Below are 22,776 nucleotides of genomic sequence, written 5' to 3' on the forward strand. Positions count from 1 at the left end.
CCTCCATCATAGGCTCGGGTTGTATATATGTGTAAATGAACCATATATCACAAAGACACTAAAATCTTTGCTGTCCCTCATTCCAAGGAAACCAAACCCTGAGTAAGTGCCTGGAACTCCTGGAATCTCACACAGTTTGGAGATTGGGGTGGCATGCAACAATATTGTACAAGACTAATCTGTGAGACAGCGAGGGAACCTGTGGCCTTCCAGAGGTTGTTGGACTATGGCTTTCATCACCCTTGACAATTGGGCCTTGCCAACTGGGGCTGATGAATATTGGACTCCAATCACACTGGGAGGGCACCAGTGCTATTCTAGAAAAAGAGGTACCAGAACTCGCCAAGAATGCCTCCCTTGTTCTCTTATAATGGCAATGGCGCCCACATGAGAGGTGCCAGAACTGAGTTTCGGTTGAAAAAAAAAGCCTTGGAGGGCACCAGAGTCCCCACAACTGATGCAGAAGTATAGAAGCTCTAGCCTTTCTCACGCTTCTCTCCAGGTAATAATGATAGACATTTTTCATAATCACCACAGCAAATTGATGTACATCCCAAGCCTATACATGCTTACTCAGAAGCATCAATGAGTTTGACAGAATTTATTCTCAAATAGCTGTGCATTTGACTGCAGTCATATTTTATTAATGGAGTGAGCATTCATAAACAGTGGGTTTAAAAGCAGAGAGAGAGAGAATAAATTATCTCTTGATTATTTCTACTAAGAAACCTTGAAACATTTGATTGAGGGAACACAAATGTGTTTTCACAGACATAAGCAGAGAGAGAGAGAGAGAGAGAGAGGGCAGCTGTTGGATTGGATCCCACACATTCAGGAGCGGTTTTGCAAGGCCTAAAAACAGAAACTCTGCCTGTCAAGAAGCTAAATTTATTTGATCTCGATTGAGTCAGAAGCTGTTTGGAGCCTGTGAAGTAAATGTAATCTGATGAAGACCTCCATGCTTTCATCAAGCTTTTACATTTCTTCCTCAGTTTCTCAATTTTGCCTCAAAAATAGAGGTAAAATTGACACAGGGCTAACAGAGGCATAAAATAGAGCTGAAGTACACGCTGAGGAACCTCAGGTGTCTGGGAGGAACCCCCATGTTCATGAGGCCATTACAAAACAACAACAACAACAAAGTGCACACTGGGAATATCCTGTTTACTTTTCTGCCCCAATGAAAGTGCATGGGAAACTCCTGTCATGTTTATGTGACTGGGATGCAAGCCTCTCTTGCTGAGGGCGGATGGAGGCAGCAGAGGTGGAGGCAGCTACCTGAGGGCCTCAGCAGAGCAAAGGTACGTGAGGGGAGTGAAATTGCACCGCAGGAGAAGGAAGAACCATAAGGAAACAACACTTAAGGTCAGAGGGATACTGATAGAAAGAGAGGTAGAAACAAAGCAGAGGATTAGACAAATTCATGCAGGGTAGTCCTATCAGGGGCTACAGGCCATGATGGATATCTCCTACCTTCACTGTTGGAGGCAGCATGCTTCCAGTCGCTGGAAACCATAGAGAGGGCTCTTGAGAAGGTCCTGTTTGCTAGTTTCTCACAGGCATCTGGTTGGCCTGCAGGCTCTTCTTATGTACTTAAATAAACTAGGCCTACTGAGGAGCCAGTGTGTGTGGAGAGTGGGTAAGAAGATGGACAACCTTTTCTTTTATTTAACACACACACACACACACACACACACACCCCTTCCCTATACAGAATTGCCTTCAGATGGCTCGGGGGTCAGGTAACTCCATATGCTCCAACATTTCTCCAATTAAAATAGGGACATCCTAAAGAAAAGTGGGACATTCCAGGATCAAATCAGAAACCGGGATGGCTCCTCTAAATCAGGGACATCCCTGGATGATAAGCAGAAAGCTGCCAATGGCTGGGGAAAATATCAGTTGTTAATAAAGACACACTCTGGAGTGCTGGATTTTGCCCATTGTTTCAAGCTAGGGTGGTTAGTCCTTTTGACTTTGGGTGGTGTAACTTTTCATTCTGTGAATTAAGCCTTGAAATTCATGCTCATTGATGGGGCATATAATAGGGGCATATATTTGATTGAATTAAGATACGAATCATAGAGGGGGAAACAGGCTCAATGCTGAGGTATACCAGTGAATGCTATCTTCAGTTGCATTAATTCCCAACATTTGTATTTCAATAAACTTCCATTTGTTTCAGTGAGGGGAATAAAATATAGATCTTGCTAGTTAGCTGTATGGTAATTAATGACTCCATACAATCAGCAGAGCAGCAGGTAGAGCAAATTTGGAAGTATGAGACTAGTGCACAAACCTTTAGCCTTTCCAGTGGCCTTCCACCCATCTTGATTGAGGCTCCTAAAATTTAAGGATTCCATCAGTGAACTTGTTTGGAAAGAATACAGGGAGATTTCCAAAATCTTTATGCATCCAGCAGCTTTCATCATGTCACCAAGGATTAAAAATGCAAGGGATTTCAGTGCACTAAGTAAATGGGAGCATGTTATAATATACAACAACCGGAGATCTAAAGGGAAGTCTTGTGGAATAATCCAAACCAGGTGCAAATAATGACAAGGTATTCCCGCCCCCCACCCAGTAATGATTTTCACACAAAGTGACAGGAGACACCACAAGTGGGGGCAATTCTACAATTTTCTTTTTAAAAACTTCACATATGGTCTTCACATAAGTAATCAGAGACAATCCTGAGAAAGCAGTGTGGCTCATTGGTTCCAATGGATAAATTTAAAAGTGTATATAACATGAGCATGCATACATCTGGCAAGATCATGCCCAAGGTCATTGTGTCCAGGTATCAAAAGGTGCCTGGACAGGTCAGAAATGTCATACAACCTGTTCAGCAGCTTTAGGCTTACTGGCTTGGATCAGTAAACAATAGGGTTGAAATAATTTCTTTCAGTCTTAAGTTCAGTTCTCTACATTTCCAAATCAGTTCGTGATTTATGTTTTTTAAGTCCTCATAAAAATTCACCAGCATTTTGGTGTGGTACATGTTTACTGAGATACATGTTACAGTTCAACCTATAAGAACAATTCCTCCCTCTATTATTATGCATTGTGTATGTTATTTTTACTAATAAATATATTTTTATGCACATCCTACCCCAGGACATGCATTTTGTATGCATTATTTGGCCGGAGAACTGCACTGTAAAATTCATTGAATTTCAGGTTTCAAAGGATGACTGTGTTTTGGTTCACCTAGTGCTTTGGAAAGGTAAGTTTTATAGCTGAATAACCAGGCAGCATTTCTGTGGATTGGCAAGTATCCAAACATGTCCCAAGACTCCTCAGATTAGCAGTAAGCACTCATACACATCTTGGGGTGACATTAGTTTAAATGACAACAGGAAATACATTAGATAGATGAGAATCCTTGAACTTTAGCATCACCTGGGAATGTATATAAAGCAGCAAATTATTTGAGAGGCTGCTAGAAAGCATGGCTGTTGGATCATTCAGTGAGCTGGGAGGATTTCCTGAAGAAGCAACATGAGAAATATAGCATACCAGCACCAGTTTATCAACCCCATACACTGTGGGGTGGATGTCAAATGCTGGAAAAACTGTATGAGGACAAACGTCAGCTCCCTCGGCCAGTAAAGCGAGATGAGCGCCACAACCCCAGAGTCATTCGTGATTGGACTTCTGTCAGGGGTCCTTACCTTTTTATTCTTTAAAGCATTCCATAAAGAAACTTATAAGTTGTTGTTGAATCCCATATATAATTGTATATCCCATATATGAATCCCATATATAATTGTAATTCATTCAGTGAAGACTTGCTGACTCATAGCACAGCAAATATAATGTAAATATAATGTGAAAAGAGAAAAAGGCTCCTCTTCCCTTATGTAGCATTCCAATTACGATGAGAGTCCTCTCCAGATCAAAACCTTGGCACTCAGTGGCTGATTCATTTAGCAGGTTATCTTTCTCCTTCATCCAGAACATGTCTGTTTCTTAAGTCCAAATTCAGATCCTTCTTAAAAGAAACAGAAGTACCTCCGCTCATGGCGACCGCATTGGGGAGTTTCCAATATGTACAGTGCTGTGCACTCTGTAGCCTCCGCTTTCCATCGGAACAAGAGGTAGTTATTGAACGATCCGTAAGTGAAAGTTGTAAGGATAATTACTCCCAGATTATCCTTAATTAACTGCACGGCTGGCATCCACTATCGTGGGATCTGCTGTTGGCAGCACTGGAAGTCCTCTCATTGGGGGACTTTGGACCAGTGATCCCGGGAGCATGCAGGTATTAAATTGTGTCCCTCCAACCGTACCAGTAGGCAACCCATTTCAGTAAAAAATATATGATGATAATAGGAGGGGAAATGTCCTAGTGTGGATCTGAACCAATGATTCCATGATCAGATGTGTTTGTGCATTATTAGAATGGAGCTTTAGCATTGGCCACTGCCTTTACTTGCTTCTGTGCATTTCTCGCATATTAGAGCCACATGGGACTCCACCTCAGTCTTCATGGATTGGCTGCTTCCATGTCCATGTGGCATGTGGGCTTCATTGCTGGTCCAACCACTGATTGGTGGGCTGCAACAGTGTCTCTAGGGATGCTGGGGACATAACATTTTCTGTATTTTCATTTTCCCACCTGGGCTGAGCACACAGTGGATACGGTGACCATCCCACAAGTGTAGTGACAGCATAACTCCAGACCCAAAGGAATGTGAGTAGAGGATTGCTGTGCCCATAGAGAAGCTGAGCAGGGCTGCGGCAGACTCTTAGTGAAGACCCATGACCTTCTGACTTCAATTGAAGCCGGTAGATGTGTTCATTGTGCAGGTATTTACACACGTATCCATGCAATCCCCCTGCCCAGTGGCAATACACACAGAGACCCTCCAGAAGGAAGATATACATTTTTATACATTTTACATTTTTTATATTTTAACATTTAATATTTATCAACCCCTTGCAGTTGGCTAACATTCTTTAAATGGGTTATATTTCCAAAAGATGTTGTTGATAGGTAATCTTCTCGTGAAGAGAAGCCAAGGCAATCAAGAAGAGGAGGGGATGGGGGAGAACCTCAAGTATCCAGACTCTAGGCCAGCTGCTTTGCTTCTTTTTCTTACCCTGTGAAAAGTTTGAAATTGTTTGAATAGTTGTCCCCCCCCCCCGCCACCCCCTTGCCATCCTTGCATTCAAGCCCATGTCAAAAGTTCACTGTGTAATTATGATGCCAAGAGGTGAATAATAGTTGAAATTCCTTGTATCAGACTACCCTGCCACAGGATCTGAGTGAATCCTGTTGACTTCAATTACTGCCCAGGAAAGAGGATGGGTCTTCGAAGGGAAGCACACATTCTTCTAAGCTCTTCAGGCATAAGAAATTATTCAAGAGGCAACGGCACCCCCAAACAAGCAGCTGCAGCTCACACTTGACATATGCGGGTCATACCCAGTAGTGACAAATGTTGGTGTAAAGTTACTGATGATTTGCACACCGGCTGGGAAGCATGTAATTTAGCCCACCGTGATAAATTAGGAAGTCATAAACTGGTGGTGTTTGAATAGGGCAGATGAGTGGAGTGACCGGGGTGTCATAGATTAGGGTAGCCCACTGAATGCAAGACAGGAAAACAACCAGTCACGAAAGTGAGAGGGTACAGTTTGATAGGGACAGTGCAGTACTTTTTTTGCAGGGGGACGCATACACCTAAACATTTTTTGAATCTAAGTTTGGCCTCATTGAGGGACAGTATTTCAATTATGAGTAGGAAAATGAATGTGCCCCTAAACATTTTTTTTTGGGGGGGGAGCACAGGGACAGTGTATCCACATATGGATTAAAGATTATGTGTGTCACAGGAACCTGGCAGGATGAGAGAGTGGCTATAAGCTTGAAAAGTCTCTGGGAAGTTTTCACACTGTTCTCAGAATGCTGGCAAGGGATATGGTGGGGGGAATGCTTTCTTTTTAAAAAGAGAGATGCTGTGACTTGGGCCTGGATGGAAGCCATGCCATCTGTCTCGGAATATATTAATTCTATGTCTAAAAGGGGCTGGACTGCAGTTGCTAAGGGCAGAAGGAAAAGGGTATCAATCTACGCTAGTTCAAAGCTACTTTTCTTTATTCCTTTGTGTCAGTCTTTCTAGACAAAGATGACAAGGAGTGATGCTGAATTCCTTAGTGTAGAGGAGTATGTGTGTGTGTGTAAAACCCACAACATCAGTAATGTTCAGAGGAGGTTCTATGCACTCTACTTAACACCACTGAAAGTAGTGTCAGTAACTTTTACTTTTTACTGAATCTATCGAAAATGTAACAGGGTTTTTTTTATACTAGAAGCCTATTTTGGCATTATGTAGCATAAATAATAAAAACCATCACCCTCATCATCATCATCGAATTGTAGCGTTGGAAGGGACCACGAGGGTCATCTAGTCCAACCCCTCAATGCAGGATCTTTTTGCCCAACATGAGGCTCAAACCCATGATCCTGAGATTAAGAGTCTCATGCTCTACTGACTGAGCTATCCCAGGGATATTATATTGCACATCTTTTTTCAGAGCAAGTTATTTTTACTTTTATTGCATCTCAACTCTGGATAGAAATATGAACTGTTTAACAAAAACAAATGCAGGTAAGGTACTCCGTTATCTGTCCACAAATGTGTTAACTGTCTTTACCATTGAGCTAAGTGACCCTTGTGCTGCCTTCCAACCCTTCAGTTCTAATTATTATTATTATACTCTACAGCAGGCGTGAAGAACCTGTGGCCCTCCAGATGTTGTTGGACTACAGTTCCCATGATTCCTGACCACTGGCCATGCTGGTTGGGGCTGGTTGGAATTGGAGTCCAGCAATATATTGAGGGTTACATGTTTACCATTCCTGTCCTGCAGGTCAATACCAGGGATAAAGAATTCTGGGAGATTTTAGCTGTTCTGTGCTTGGGACCTAAGCTTTGCTCTGCACACATCTTTGATCTGAGCACTAGCTGAACATTACCACCATGTTAAAATGGGACATAAAGCTCTTTAAAAAGCAATGTCTACACCCAACCGCAGTCAAGTATCGGCAGGGGTGGACTTTGGTAATACGGTGCCCAAAGTGAGGATGAAATTTGGCGCCCCCTCCCACCCATTTATTATTTTCACAGCAAATCCTTTTGGAACTATTTGTTAAAGAGCCATCCCCCTCTCACCTTCCATTCTGCACATGCACTCAGTTGTACTACAGTGGTACCTCAGGTTACAAACACCTCGGGTTACAGACTCCACTAACCTGGAAGTAGTACCTCAGGTTAAGAACTTTACCTCAGGATGAGAACAGAAATCGTGTGGCGGCAGCGGGAGGCCCCATTAGCTAAAGTGGTACCTCAGGTTAAGAACGGTTTCAGGTTAAGAACGGAATTCCAGAACGAATTAAGTTCGTAACCAGAGGTACCACTGTATTTTGCACTCCCTTGGCTCAGTGCCCGGGGGGGGGAGACATTTGTACCACCCTAAATCCATAGCTGTCAACCTTCCCTTTTTTGTGGGAAATTCCCTTATTCCAGTACCGTTTCTCACTGCTTCCTGCTGCTATCTTGGATTGTTAGATATCCCATAGACTGTCCCCAGGACAGGTGAGGCTGCTGATCCCTTATTTTCGAGGCTGCTGATCCCTTTTTTTCAAATCTGAAAGTTGACAGCTATACCTAAATTTGGCGCTGGAAAGTTAGGGTGGGGAGAAGGGCTGCCTTTTATTTTGCACATAATTACCTGTGTAAAGCAAAAGGCATTATTTCCATCAACTACCAGAGCTGGATTGGTTGGGAGGCTGTGGAAATGCCAATGGTGTGTTTTGTTTTATGTGCCTGCATCAGCATGGGCATTTGTGTGAGAAAGTGTATGTATGAGTGTGTGAGAGAGAGCAGTGAAAGAGAGGGAGAGAGTGCCTTGTGCCTGAAAGTCTGTTGTGTGCGCGTGCACTATTTATGTGGTGAATGTGCATGTATGGTGAGCGTAGGTGTATATGGTCTGCAAATGGAGTGTGCATTTATGTCTATGCATATGTACATGCATTGGCCACACTCACTGCTGGCATGCAACCATTGGAGGGGTGGCTGACCATCAATGCGGCTCTCAAGCCGAGAAATGTTAGCCACCCCGATCTACAATATAAATCAGCTGATTATGATTATGATTATTATTATTATTATTATTATTATTATTATTATTATTATTATTTTGGTGGAAGTTGAACGGCTCAATGCACACTCAGGGGCCATTTATTGCTGTGGAAAGAAGCACAGAAGATACTAAGACTGCAATTTGTTGCTCTGATTAGTTCAAGTGAAAATGTTGATTCTTCTGCTCTCGTGCAGATCACATAAGTGTGATATCTCTCTGTCCCATTTTGGAATGGTTTATGGGGTTTTTTAATTGCAGTGATTTTTATTTGTTCTAAAACTGTATTTTTTCTGTTTGTTGTAATCTACCCTGGGATCGACCTCATGGTGAAGTGTGGGTTATAAATCTTATTTATACATACATACATACATACATACATTTTTACATGTTAATACTGATTGCTGATGAATTTTTTTTATTTGTAGTTTAATTCCAGCATTGTAAGGGTTAATCTGGTAGGTTTGCTTTCACTTTAATTCTTTGATGAGCCTTTAGCTTACAGCTGCGTTGAGCCTGAATGTATATATTTATGTGTGTATCTTGGAGTAATCCAGCTGCCCTAGAGGGTTGGTTTTTTTAGAGAAGCATTGAAGAAACCAATTTTTTTTGGTAAGTTTAAATGCTTCAGTGTGCAAACTGGTTGCTATTTTATTTGCTTTTAAAAAGTGGCTTTGCAATGTGTTTCTAGTTATACAGCTTCAAGAAAGTTTATAATTATATATTTGTTTATATATTTTATCATATATAAATTATAGCAATAGCAAATATAGTGTGTGTGTGTGTGTGTGTGTGTGTGTGTGTGTGTGTACACGTATATATACACATTATATTTACTACCACTAATTATATGCTTATAAAGAGCTATAATTATAACTTTGTTGGTTTTACAATGAGAACATGGTGAGTCTTACAGAGTCATCCTATACATAATAACCATGAGAGTAAGCTCCATTTAGTTACAGGGACTTGCTTCCTAGTCAGCTGGTATATGAGTCAACCTCACTTCGTTAGAAGTGTGACTTCTTGATTATGATTGATGGCTGTCTTGCAACAATTCCATTATTAAGGAAGAGGCTGCTGTAATGGAACATATGTCAGAAAACAAAGGCAGAGGAACAATGGCTTTTCCAAAGCCTCTGAGCCCAAGACTTTGACTGAGGCATGTTTTGAATGCAGGTATATATCTAGTAGTCTATGAAGTGACTGCACACACCTCCCAGTACTTTTGTCATCAGCAGCTGCCATTTAACGACAGTCATATCTCATTTCCTCAGAATGCATTTGAGGTCGTGCACAATGGCATCATCGGGGTCCTTCAGTCTGTAACAGGACTTTGTAATAGGACTCCATTTCTGAAGATTTAGACCTAATGAATAAGTTGTCACTGTGGCCTGGCTGTTGTGAAAAAAAAAACATTTCTGCATGGTTTGGGCAGCACCCTATTTTTGGTAGTGTATGGACACATCACCCACATAGGTCGGTTAAACCGTGTCAGCTGGCATGGAAAGGAAGCAGGGTGAGGCTTCCTGCATGTGTACGTTTACTGTACAAATGTGTGTGTAGTTGGGTTATGTGGGTTTTTTTGGAAGCTGTCTCATGAACTGAGTCTTTGGGTGAGTTAGGCTCTTGGGAAGTTCTGCTTAGGGTGACTGGTGATCGGCAGTGACAAAGACAACTTTATTTTCAGACAGCAGAGGTATTCCAGGTTGCAAAAAGCCTCGTGACACAGAGGTTGAATTCTTTCTTACCCTTCTTCTGCCATGGTCTTCAGTTGAGGGAACCATATTAACACCAGTATTTAAATTGCTGATGTAACCAGTGCTATTTTTTTAAGGGTGGTACTCAAGTGTACACAGTACTGGCACCTCTTTTTACTGTTGTTAAAAAGTGTGGCACTTCCTTCAACAATTTCATGGTGGGTACCAGCACCTATTTTTCTAGAAAAAAAGCAATGGATGGAACTGACCTTTAAATTTTGTGTTGACTCCCAGGCTTTCTACTTGGGTGGGCTAGTGCTCTGGAAGAATAACATAAATTAAGGCTGCAATCCTAGACACTTAGCCAAGGAGGGACTTAACTTCTGAGTTAAGGATAACACTGTAAAGCTCTCTGAACTGTTTCCAACTTTTGCTTTGTGTGCTAGTCAATTCTAAACTTAGCTTTAACTGTCTTCTTGTTGTATTATAGGTTCCTAGACACATTCTTGTCCAAGAATTAGATATGTTTAATATTAAATGCTAATGTATTGAGGTGTCACTGGTAGTTGTGCACAGTAGTGCTGTGAAAAGAATGTTCAATTTCATGTTCAGATAAACAGGTTTTTTTAAAGCAGGAATTCAGGCTCAATTAAATGACTCGATATGCTTTCTCTATTTCCTGGAGGAAGCAAATAAATGCAGAATGGTGTGACATACTTATCTACATTTAAGTCATTTCTGTTCCTCTTAAAATAGAGACTGCCTTGAAATTTCCTTAGCTACTGGTGTTACACGTGCATATGCTGATGTCATGCAATTTGTTTACAAACCTTGTTACCCAGAGGTTAGTATATGAATTAGCTCAACAATCACTTTCTGGCAATGACAGTTCAGGCCCTGCTGTTCTACCTAGTAATCTTGAGTCAGCTGACAAAAAGACAGAAATCTGAGCATACCCTGAGATCACTTCCTCAATTTATCCCTAAGTGATTAGTGTGACACCCAGTAGCTCAAGGGTCTACCAACGGCTTAGCCTTCGCTCATGGAAGGCCACCCTTTGAAAACTTTTGCGGTGCGATTTGCATGCAACATTTTCCAAGGAGATTGATGAGTCTCAGCAGGGACACTCAGGTTTGAACAGTAGTCTTTTCTGGAAGATTGTATGACCAGAATTTTTTTGTATTTGTTTTTACTGCTTATACAAACACAAACAGGTATGTAAAAACAGCATGTCATTTAACATCGGGCAAAAAAATAATAATCTGATCACAACTTTGTGATTACAATGCTAAGCCCTGACAGTGCTTTGGGGTGTTATACACCTTTTGTGTTTTGTAATAAAGAGGTTGCGTTGCTCTTTGTTTGTTTTTCAGGTGCAATGGCAGCACGTTAAAAAACCAAAGCACAGCTTCCAGGCTTTTGCTTTCAGCTGGAAGAAAGACCTCTGCTTTAGCCCTGCACTTCAGCTGCTTGACAGGCCAGTAGATTTATGCACCATCAGCTGCTTCTATATTAAATGCTACACACATAGTTAAAATTAGAAGTTAATCAGATCAGGTTTCCAAGAGTGGATTCTGCTATACATCCCTCAGACAGGCCGGATCCATGGCCTGGGCTTCCTAGCGCTAATGGATAGATTGTCTGACAGGAACACAGACCTCTGCTATTCCGTTAATCCAAAAAATCCGCATCCACTTGCTATCAAAACACCTAATTATGTTTGTGGTATATTTTGAGGCACTGTTGCACTCCTCTAGGAAAGAACTTGCAAAGAAGCAGCACTCTGCAAAAGGCAAAGTGTAAATATGCAATTGGCTTTTATAAAAGATAGTATATTTTACTGTGGATTTAGTGGCCAGAAAGACAGTGTATAAAAATTCAGAGGTGTGTTGTTGTTGTTGTTGTTTGGGGGGAAGGTAGTGGGAGGAAGACAGCAGCTGATGTACAAGCCCAACCTATACAACAACAGGATAGTCATGATTCATTGTTGTTCCCTTGCAAATGCCATATCGGTTCTGGACTTTTACTTTCAGGAATCAGTATGAAGAACAAATACCGTATTTTTTGCTCTATAAGACGCACCAGACCACAAGACGCACCTAGTTTTTGGAGGAGGAAAACAATTGTTGCAATCCCTCTTGCTGTTCTGGCTTCTAGGATAGCTGCACAGCCTGCATTTGCTCCATAAGACGCACACACATTTCCCCTTACTTTTTAGGAGGGAAAAAGTGAGTCTTATAGAGCAAAAAATACGGTACATAGATCACACTCACCTTCATTTTAATTGGGCAGCCATTTGTTTATCTTTGATTCTGAATATTTCAACCTCTTAGCTGAGTAATGATGCCCACAGAAAACTTGCATCCACGGGGTAAACATCGGTTCAATGTAGCCCTCCATATGCTGCAGCACACTGTCCATTATATACTCCAATCTATTTATCATGGTTCTTACTGGTGCTTATCCTTCATTCTTTGAGCCCCATGGGATGATTGATCAATTCCAATTTTATTAGCTTTTTTTGAAATATGTGCTTGTGAAGAATACATCTAAATTCAGCACTGCATCCTCTAAATTTGCAGTGTTTGGTGTATTTTATATTCTCTTTGAATTATTAGATTGTCTCTGCTTGAAAGTGCATGGGTTTGGCATTATTCTTCCATTTTAGTGGCTTTAAGTTGACCTGTGATAAATCCTTGTTTTCTCAAGTTGCAATGTTTTCCCATTTGAGGACAGCTGAATAAGTTGTCTAAGTGTCTGAGAAATTAGGTTTTGGACTTATTTAATGAGAAGTGAGATAAACCATTTGTCATGAGAGCACATTATGGCAGTGAATTTCGCCAAGTGCACAGCAAAACATTATTTGTAGACAATTTCCTGTTCAAAAGTGTGCTAGCCCTTCCAAGCCAGTCAGCTAAGGTAGGAAACAATGACCAGTGCTCTCATACAATCTGCAATAGGAGCACTGTATTAACAAAGGACTCTGTGATTACAACCTTAAAAAATAGTCTGTTACAAGATGCTGAAAAACATCTCTGTATGCATCAGTGGCCGAAAGTGCTCCCTGTTGCACTTTGTAGAATGATTACAAGTGTTTGCTTCACATTCAGCCATTTTCACAGATCTGTGAAAAGGTGGATAGTATTACTGCAATGTGTTGTGTGCAGTGCCACTCTTGAAGACTTCTTAGAAGCCACAGCAGGTGCGGCTTGCTCCAGTTTAGCAAGTGTTTGCTGTTAGGACCATATCCATATTACTCAGTTTCTGCAAAAAGAAGAGACTCTGGCTTCCTACCTGCTTCTGGGTGCAGTTAAAGCTGACATTCCATTAGAAAGCCCTACATGGCTTGTGTTGTAACTCTTGTAAATCCTTGCTCTTGGTGAGCAAATCTAACGGTGGGGGGAAAATGTAGCTGAAGCTTTTGCAATATAAGGGCTGAAGTTTGATTTGTACAGCCATTGTATGAATTGGTTTACCAAATTGTATATGACAAGGATTGGTGATTACCAAGTAGGGAGGTAGAGCCTACCAGTGGGTTGCAATAAGGCTTTTGAACTGGAGAACAAATGGCTCAGAGCAGCAGCTACTAGGTCAGGTGATAAGATTACTAGACCTTCAGTCCCTCACCAAAAACAATTTTGTTGTTGGAACAAAAATGTTTTGATTTGTGGCTCAGGTTGGATCATAGGAAGATGCCGGTATTCCAAATTAGACCATTGGCCCATCTAGCTCTGTATGCCCACACTGACTAGCAGCAGCTCTCCAGCGTTTCAGACAGGGAGTTTTTCTCAGTCCTTCCTGGCGAAGGTAGGGGCCAAACCTGGGAATTCTTGCATGCAAATCATGTCTTCCACCACTGAGCGACACCCCCAAGAATGTACCTGTGTCCTGCTGAGAATATTATATTTCCTCTTGCACAAATTGACAAAGTTTGTTACTTGACAGGGTTATCCACAAGTGCTAGGAGTAGCAGCTGCCGGATCTGTAGAACAGAAACTAGAACATTCAGGTGGGACCTGCACTAAAACATTTCATTGAACAGCACTCCTGTTCAAGATGTCAGCAAGCCACATGCTTTTCCAGAGTACTGTACTGCATTTCCCCAACACCACTGCCCAGCAGACATTCATTATGGCCTCTTAATGCATATAGTTTTCTTTGGGCTGTTCTGGGAGCCAGCGTGGTGTAGTGGTTAAGAGCGGTAGTCACGTAATCTGGGGAACCGGGTTCGCGTCTCCGCTCCTCCACATGCAGCTGCTGGGTGACCTTGGGCCAATCACACTTCTTTGAAGTCTCTCAGCCCCACTCACCTCACAGAGTGTTTGTTGTGGGGGAGGAAGGGAAAAGGAGATTGTTAGCCGCTTTGAGACTCCTGAAGGGGAGTGAAAGGCCAGATATCAAATCCAAACTCCTCCTCTTCTTCTTCTTCTTCTTCTTCTTCTTCTTCTTCTTCTTCTTCTTCTTCTTCTTCTTCTGGGATTCGCACCCCCACCCCCTTGGGTTTTTAAGTACTTCTGCAAAAACTTTGTTTCCCTTAGGCCTGCTGATACCTCCCTCTTGAGCATGGTTATACCAGGTCTGATGCTTGGAGAATGAGTTTTGCTATTAGTATATATGATTTGGTCCCATGGAAGCTTGCCTTCTGATGCAAATAGCTGTCATCAGGACCATGGAAGGAGAATGGTTGAACTCTCCCTCCTCACCCAGTCCCATTTCTGTTCTCTCTCCTCCCACCTCCTGCCTCAGGACAGCTGCTAATCAAACTTTTTTAAAGCATGCACATTAACTGCATTCACACAGTGTTGCGTCATTTCAGACTACAGAATTGTAGAACAGCAGGAGCCACAATGTTTGTGTCAAATAGTAATTCAGGGCTGCTTGTGGGACAGCAAAAGACTACCTCATCCCAGGATAGCAAAAGTACTGAATCATGCTCATAACCAATGTCCACAATCTTAGCAATGTCTCCTTGAGTTACATGTTGGCCTTTATATGGATGGGCGCACCCAGGGTGTGCTGTTTGAATAGGGAGTGGGATTCTCCCCCCCCACACACACACACTTCTAAGGTGAATTTAGACCTAGCACTTGGCGATGGGTTCTTAAAGTAGCAAATAAGGGTTTTCCCAAAAACTATTTATTTCAGATTTCAAAGTACTTCTGAGCAGTTGCTTAGCCCTGTGAAAGTTTCCTCAACACTTAAAAGATTCTCTGAGAGAAGAAGAAGAAGAAGAAGAAGAAAAAGAAGAAGAAGAAGAAGAAGAAGAAGAAGAAGAAGAAGATTCTCTGAGAGACCAAGCAAAGCCTGTTTCTGATGACATTTTGAATATGACCAGTTTGTGTGGAATTTCTGAAATGTTTATAAAGAGCACAGAACTTGGAAATACTTTATGGCAGTAAGAAAGAACAAAATGCAGGTATCAAAAACAAAAAGCCAGCACAATTAAGGAATCAGTGGCTTTAGAAAAGAAATTGCACACAGAGAATGGACTGTTCCTAACCAAATATCTTTATTTTAGCTTCAAGGATGCAGACATGAAGCAAGCACAAGTCAAATTGTACTAAATAAAGTGTTAATTTTTCTATCATCCTCTATTTGGCTTGCAACTGAGCTGTTCTGACTGGATGTTGACTTTTAAATACCCCTCTGACCTGTTAGCACAAATTTCTTGGCATTCTCTTCTCCCTGTCATAACATAATGTGGGCATATACCCCCTACATAGTCACCCACAAAAGAACATGTTCCAGGGATTTTCTTGCATCCTTGGGGAACCCACCGACTTTCATTAATTTTTAGAAAAGCTGCTCAGGGAACAAGCATGGAGCAGTTACTTTCAAAGGGGTTGCTGACAGATGAGCAAATAAAAATAGCTGGGGGAGTAGAGATCAGATGAAGAACTCCATAGTCTCAGAACAAACAAAAAAAGCCCATGGATCCAAGAGTCTATTATTGCCTTGCATTAGTGGTTAATTGACTAAAAAAGGAAGAAAAAGATGTCCTGAAAACCATAGAAGCCATGCAGGGGAAAGGCACAGATAAGTATCTATCACACCCTCTGGGGCCAAAACAAAATAAAATAAAAAAATTCCTTCCAGTAGCACCTTAAAGACCAACTGAGTTAGTTCTAGGTATGAGCTTTCGTGTGCATGCACACTTCTTCAGGTATCTGAAGAAGTGTGCATGCACACAAAAGCTCATACCTAGAACTAACTCAGTTGGTCTTTAAGGTGCTACTGGAAGGAATTTTTTTATTTTATTTTGTTTTGACCATGGCAGACCAACACGGCTACCTATCTGTAACCCTCTGGGGCCAGTTATCTCCAGTCCTTAATTCCAGGTATGTGAGATCTAGCTGAGAATATGCAGTGATGAGGAAGATACCTTACAAATTTGTCCCTATTTTCCTAATCTGGATTGTTTTGTTAACGTACAACTAGCTGAACTGAAAACATACTGAAAGTCTACTTGCCTTTCTCCTGGGTGCCAAGTAAGGCCATCTATTTTCCATTTTGTTCCCTTAATCCTCTCCACGTTTAAAAATCTCAAATCCAAGAGAGATTTTATCTTGCACCCCTTTAAAAAAAAAATGTGGAGAGCCCAACCAAGTTAGTTTTGAGTTAGTACAGTCATGTACCTACCTCTGAGCTCCAACTTCTTACTGGGCCTCTGGATGCATCAGAATACAATTCAAGAATCTGGAGAAGAGAAAGCAGCTACAGGCGCTTTTCACATAAAGTTCTTCACAGGTGCTAGTACTGGTGGAAATATGACTGGCAACATCATGTCTGACACCACCAGCAGGCAAATGATGATGATCCAGGAAACAGTAAAGGGCCACCATGAAAAAATTCCCTTGGATTTTTGCTATTGTTGAATGGCTTTAACAGATCTGCCAAAAGGTAAATCTTTGCCACTAGGAGGCTCTGCAAGAATAGCTTCTTAGGAAACATATGGTAATTCTTTACTAAACAACTAAGATCTGAGGGCAGAGAGGAGAACTATCCTTCCTGAGTTACATACTATTGTTTTTGTATTAATTCCATTTTGGTATATGGTTATTCCCCCCCCCCCCTTGTCACTGGATGTCTTCCAACAGCGGTTAATTTCCTCTGAATGGGAACAAACATTCTGCGGTGTTTCTAGTGACTGATTTTGACTTATAGCACTCTAAGTCTATGATGTGTAGTTTTCCTACCTAGAAACATAGTGTTGGAAGGGGCCACTAGGGCCATCTAGCCCAACCCCTGCAATGCAGGAATCTTTTGCCCAATGTGGGGCTCAAACCCATGACCCTGAGGTTAAAAATCTCATGCTCTACCGACTGATCTATCAAAATTGCCAGTGCTTAGCTCTCAAATATCACGAGCCTTCTCATGGGATTAGCAGTACAAGTAATGGCATGTTTTTAGCAGGCATCTCTATTGTATGCTATGTCTTCTTCAAAGGCAAAATATTCAGGAGCCTTTTTAAAAAGCTGGATCTGTTCTTAAATGCTACCAAATACATTTATGAAAGGCTTTGTAAAAGTTGGGACCTACAAACCTCATGCATTAAATGCTTACTGGGCTTTCTACATCTCTGTGCTGTATACAGGAGTCTTGTGACTAGCATTTAGCACGTTTTAGAAATTCATTTGAGAAAGTTAATTCTCTTCCTTCTTGTCACCTGTCATGTTGGCTCAGATGATCACATTAAGCTTTTACTTCCTTGCTCTATATATTCCTGTTCATCTGTAAAAAAAATACCAGATGAGCAAATTCTGTAAGAAAATCCTCTTACAGAATTGATTGCCATAGGATATTGTGATGCCTCTTAGCTGACCTCTACTGCTGATTCAGAACTTCTTCAGGGCTACATTTGATTGGGGAAAGACAAAACTCTCTTACCTTAGCAGCCTTGTTGGAATCCAAACTCAGTATAGTAAGGTCAACCACAAATAAAATGACAGTAAAATAGATAATTCAGTTAAAAAATGCAGCTTTTAGTTCATATTTATTCTGCATCATCAGTGACCGGAACTAATATACCACCATTACATAAAATATGAAAAATAGCATGGCAACACCAGCCAGACTTCAATTTTGTGTTTTCTCAATGCACTGGAGGCAACTACCTTGCATTTTGCGATTTAAACAAACATGCAAAGTGAAAGACATACTATCAGAGGACTAAGTTCATGTTGTGTAAAATTCTATAGCAAAACTCCCATTTGATTTTATTAGTTTTAGGTGAACCACCCATCTGTTAATGAATGCCTTTGTTCCTTCTCAGTTTTGCACTCATGATATATCAAATTCATGAGATAGTAACATTTATGTTACTAAATAGCCCATGGATCTTTTGAAAGTGGGTCTTTTTAAATATCCCTTTGTTTCTAAACGTGTGTCGCTAATCTTTCCAACTAATATGTGAAGGATTAAAAATCAAAATTCCTTGTAGATTCTCTCACTGTTGGTAATTAAACAAGGAGATTTTAGAAAAGTGACTTGTCTCTTTTGGGTGAATTAAGGAATAGCCATGTTACTGTTGAACTACTTGTAATTCCCTAACTCAGCCTTGAGGCATCTAAAATTGAACCACAGGCAGCACTTCTATCATATTGCTTCTCCAAAAGCATCCTTATTCATTCAACTCCTGTGTCCATTCAAACCTGGAAAGGGATGTAAAGGTAATGTGCATAAAACAAAATGCAAGAACCCAAATAGAATTTTAAAGCACTGTACACCATAGATGTTCAGCATGCAGACAATCCTGTTAAAATAGCAATTCAACGAGATTTTTGAATGTGGTTTGCATAATTCATCATATCCATAGTTAGTGGAAGACTTTACAGATGGACCATGTTTATTTAACAGCACAAGACACACCCATGCATTAGAATGAATCCTGTCTTACCTCTTTACCAGGGGGTTTCAGATATTCCTTTTCCCACCCCCACCCTTCACCCAATAGAGTTTATTTCAAAATCTACCAGAAGAAATGTTAGGTGCTACAACAGATTTAATAGGCTGTCTACTTTTCAGATCTCTGGCAAAGTGCTTCATGAAGCCTTCATAATATTTTCCTAACCCTCTCTGTATTACATCTGTCCCTGTCCTGGAGACAGCATAATTGTGCAAACATCTCAGCTATTCAGGTAGTCGTCATTATTGTTTGTGTCAACAGCATGATTGGTATGTACCTTATTATAATCTTGGTGTTGGGTTGCAAAGGTCCTCCTCTCTTCATCTGGCTGAGTCTAATTCCGTCATCTTCACTAAGATCTAAAGTTACACCAAGTAAAGGTTGCCATTTACGTGGAACACTGAGGTTGCTAAAATGACTCCCTTAGGTACAGTCTATGCTATTTCTTCTTCCAAGGACACAGTCAGGACAATGCAGAGGTTTTTGCCAAAGCAAATTAGAAACTCTTGATGTACAGATATGTGGAGTTGAAGCACCAGTTTTGTTTCTCCTTACCAGTTATTATGAATATGTCGTACTGTTACATTGATGAAGCTGTTCTTGAATAATGTGAAATTATTCAAATGTGATCTTAGCTTCTTGGGTCAATTGGTAGCAGGGTGATTCAACCTTGCATCATCACATTTTTGATAAATCTGATTGTTAAAATTAACCACCAAAGTTTGCTGGTAAGCTACACCCTGTTAGAACTTTGTTCCCATATGTGTACAGTACCCAATGGAGACTGAAATGCCCAGTACAAGGTTAGTTATATTACAAGTGTGCTAAAGTGTCTGTGGAATTGAGTTCTTTAGGGTGGCAAGGAAATTGGTTCATTGAGATCTCTCATTTGGGTTATCTGAGAGTGTTCCCACAGCTCAGATTCTTCTTAGACTAGAATAGATCTGAATTGTAGAGAGCCTGATGAGCTTTTACACCAAGTGATGTATCCAAGTACAGTGGTACCTTGGTTTACGAACTTAATATGTTCCGGAAGTCCTTAAACCGAAACCGTTCTTAAACCGAGGTGCACTTTCCCTAATGAGGTCTCCCGCCGCCGGTCCCCTTCCATCATTCGGATTCCGTTCTTAGACCAAGGTAAAGTTCACAAACCGGGACACTACTTCTGGTTTTGCGGAGTTCGTAAACTGAATAGTTCGTAAATAGGGCTGTTCTTAAACTGAGGTACCACTGTCCTACTCAGTGCAGATCCAATGAAATTAATGTCCCTAAGTTAGATCTGTCTATCTATTTCACTGGGTCTGTTCTAAATAGGACCAACACTGGAAACAATACCCAATTTTGATATTTTATTAAATTATTCATAAACTGCCCTCTATCCAAGGATGTCACTGTGGAGCATTTTACTGGAATTTGCACGCAGCAAAAGAGTGAAAGAAGAAAGCATGTCTTTGGAATGTTGTAACATTCTAAAATAAAGTCAAGACCCAGTTCTTCATTTCTGGTTTCAATGGGTCTTGTAATTTCTAAGGTTATTGTCATTTTAAGATCTTCACCACTATTTTCTTTTATTCAGGCTGCTGTGCTAGGGACCCTTATTTCCAGGAGGTAAAATCCACTTCCTGAAGTAGTAAATGCTATTTGAGAAGTTCAAAGAAATGACTAAAAACATCTTAAGGAAAAAGTAGCCCCAAAGTAGACTTTGAAAATTGAGCTATAAACATTTCCATTTAAACATTATTGTGTAATATCCCATATTACATGGTAATAATGTAATCCTGAGATGCCTTCCTATGTAGCATCTTTTCTCTCTTGCATTTCTTTCTTGATTACTTTGGTTATCTTCCTATTGTTATTGTTAATCTCCAGTTTTTACTTTTAACGTCTTCCTTTCTTTAGTTTTGCTCAGCTAGGGCAGTTTTTACTTTCGAAATTATTTACTGTACTTTCTTAAAGATACTGAGACTATTCATTTCATTTCTGTTCCATACCTAGTAGTTTAGGTATTATTATTTTTATAAAGAATTGATTACTATAATAATTATAATTTCTAGTTATTTGTTTGTTATTTTATATCCCACCTTTCTTCTAAAGAGCTCAAGGTGGTGTACACAGTTCTGTCCCTCTTCATTTACTCTCCACAACAACCCTGTGAGGTAGGTTAGCCTGAGAGATAGTGACTGGCCCAGTGTCACCCAGTGAGCTTCATGGCTGAGTGGAGTATTCAAGCTTTGGTCTACCAGGTCCTGGGGCAACCCAGGCAGGTGGGTTGGGAATAATAATAATAATAATAATAATAATAATAATAATAATAATACCTACACATACACACACACCCAGTGATATCTGTAATGACAAATCTTTACATGGCCAAGAGTGGCATCACTGCAATCAGGGAGTAGTGCAAACTCCTGGCAATACTGTGCCACATTGAACTTATCTATTTAAAGAGCTAACAACTACACGGAGCAGGAGAAAGTGAGGTCACTTCTACACCAAAACATTTAAAGCACACTTAACAGTTGTGGCTTCCCCACAAAGACTCTTGGGAACTGTAGTTTAAGGGTGCTGAGAGTTGCTTATTGCTTTATTTATATATTATATTTGTATCCCACCCTTCTTCCCAAAGGAGCCCGCAGCAGCAAACAGCAACATGTTAAAACAGTACAATTTAAAATCAAATTAAAAAACTCACACATTTAAAACAATTGCTTTGAAGCCCCTTACAGAGCTGCAGTCCCCAGTGCCCTTAACAAACTTTAGTTATTGGGATTCTTTGGGGGAAGCTATGACTGTTTCAAGTGGTATAAGAGCGCTTTAAATGTTTGGTGTGGATGTGACCACAGGCAGAGAACTGGATCGAGAGCTGCCAAGCCTAAATTTAGGGCTCTTCCTACAATGCATGTTTGCTGCAGGATTTGCAGTACAATCAGGGGCAGCTTTTCCTGTCCCTGCAAGACACTTTGGCAGGGATGGGGGCCAAATGTTTCCTGCCAGCTGCACAAATATTACTAGCCATGGTTAAGTCTAGATATCTGTCTTGGTCCAGAATTCTTGGAGGTTGCCTGCGCTTATAAGAATAACATATCCTTAAAAAATCTTAATCTCTAGAGGACCTTTCAAAAAGTTGAAGGGGCTGCAGCATTGTATTTTTACTTATGTTTTCATCCAGTGGTGATACTGCTAGAATTGTAATAGTGCCGTCCTTTCCATGGCATGCTGTCTGCCTGACATTCAGTTTTCACCATCCCAATCTATTAAACTTGCTCATTGGTTCCCCTCAGGGCGAGGGAAGATAAAGTGAATTATGTTTTCCATACAAGCCTGATTGATGTTGTTTCCTCTAGGTTTACAAGGAAATCCTGACCAAGCTCTTCTCTGTGAATGTCAGCATACTGGCTGGGCCAGAGGAATGTCACAGTAAGTGAAGAAGTTCTCCATTGTATGCATAATCACCCAATAAAAACGTATGTCCGTCTCCCAGTAAGCTGTGCTTATTATTGTTTCTCCCCTGCCCTCAATACTTAGGACTGAGCGGAAAACTTCCAGCCTGTCACTGACCATTGGATCACCAGCCAGTGGAGAGTTTAGCAGCAGCAGCAGCAAAGCATGTCGCAATTATTCCACTTTAATTCAGCCGTTATCCACTGACCCTCAAAGAGTAGGTTAAACACTTCCTGTTCCCTATGCATTAATTTTGGCAAAACGTTGAATCCTGCATTGAAACTCCAGTTTGTCTCCATTGGTTTATTCCCCCCCCCCCCCATTTAAAACATGTCTGGCTGGGGTTGGTGTTTTTTTTTTTGGCATCTATCAATGAGAGGATTAGAAGCAGTCATGTGGCTACCCTGGAGCTTAGCCATTTGTCATATTCTTCCAAAGACATTTAAGAAAGGACAGTTGGATCAAAGCAGCTACTTAGTATAGAGATGGAGAATTCAAAACATCCAGGGATTTAAATGCCTTTCAAGTTGTTGGGGGGAAAGTGTGGGGAGAGATTACATAGGTTTCTTTTTATAAGAT

General features: G+C 40.8%; 1 protein-coding gene and 1 long non-coding RNA gene across 24 annotated transcripts in view; one reads left to right on the forward strand and one right to left on the reverse strand.

Annotated features, from left to right (window-relative positions):
• The first annotated feature begins 442 nt into the window (after positions 1–442).
• Positions 443–22,776, forward strand: part of MYOT (myotilin) — a 56,790-nt gene continuing 34,456 nt past the window's right edge. Inside the window, exons 1-4 of one of the 20 annotated variants that reach the window (XM_081850348.1) lie at positions 443–502; positions 3,118–3,226; positions 22,101–22,173; positions 22,282–22,414. In XM_081850348.1, coding sequence (XP_081706474.1) covers positions 458–502; positions 3,118–3,226; positions 22,101–22,173; positions 22,282–22,414 — 360 coding nt within the window. In that variant the 5' untranslated portion in view covers positions 443–457. Of the gene's footprint in view, positions 503–1,126; positions 1,366–3,117; positions 3,227–4,679; positions 4,697–4,760; positions 4,813–10,828; positions 11,063–11,221; positions 11,326–11,564; positions 11,648–22,100; positions 22,174–22,281; positions 22,415–22,776 lie in introns of those variants that run through there. The other 19 variants (XM_081850346.1, XM_081850339.1, XM_081850328.1 and 16 more) reach the window with 19 other exon arrangements.
• LOC309335394 lies at positions 4,826–18,985 on the reverse strand. Of its 4 annotated transcripts, none has more exons than XR_014153464.1 (3): positions 16,488–18,985; positions 12,122–13,844; positions 4,826–5,106 (listed from the first exon to the last, which is right to left on the reverse strand). It is a non-coding gene; the product is annotated as an uncharacterized lncRNA (long non-coding RNA). The 4 variants fall into 4 exon arrangements; XR_014153465.1 differs by lacking the exon at positions 4,826–5,106 and having other exon boundaries at positions 12,101–12,972; positions 13,730–13,830; XR_014153466.1 differs by lacking the exon at positions 4,826–5,106 and having other exon boundaries at positions 12,101–12,972; positions 13,730–13,844.

This window comes from Podarcis erhardii (genome assembly GCF_964252035.2).
Source record: "Podarcis erhardii genome assembly, chromosome: 2".
Lineage (NCBI taxonomy): Eukaryota > Metazoa > Chordata > Lepidosauria > Squamata > Lacertidae > Podarcis > Podarcis erhardii.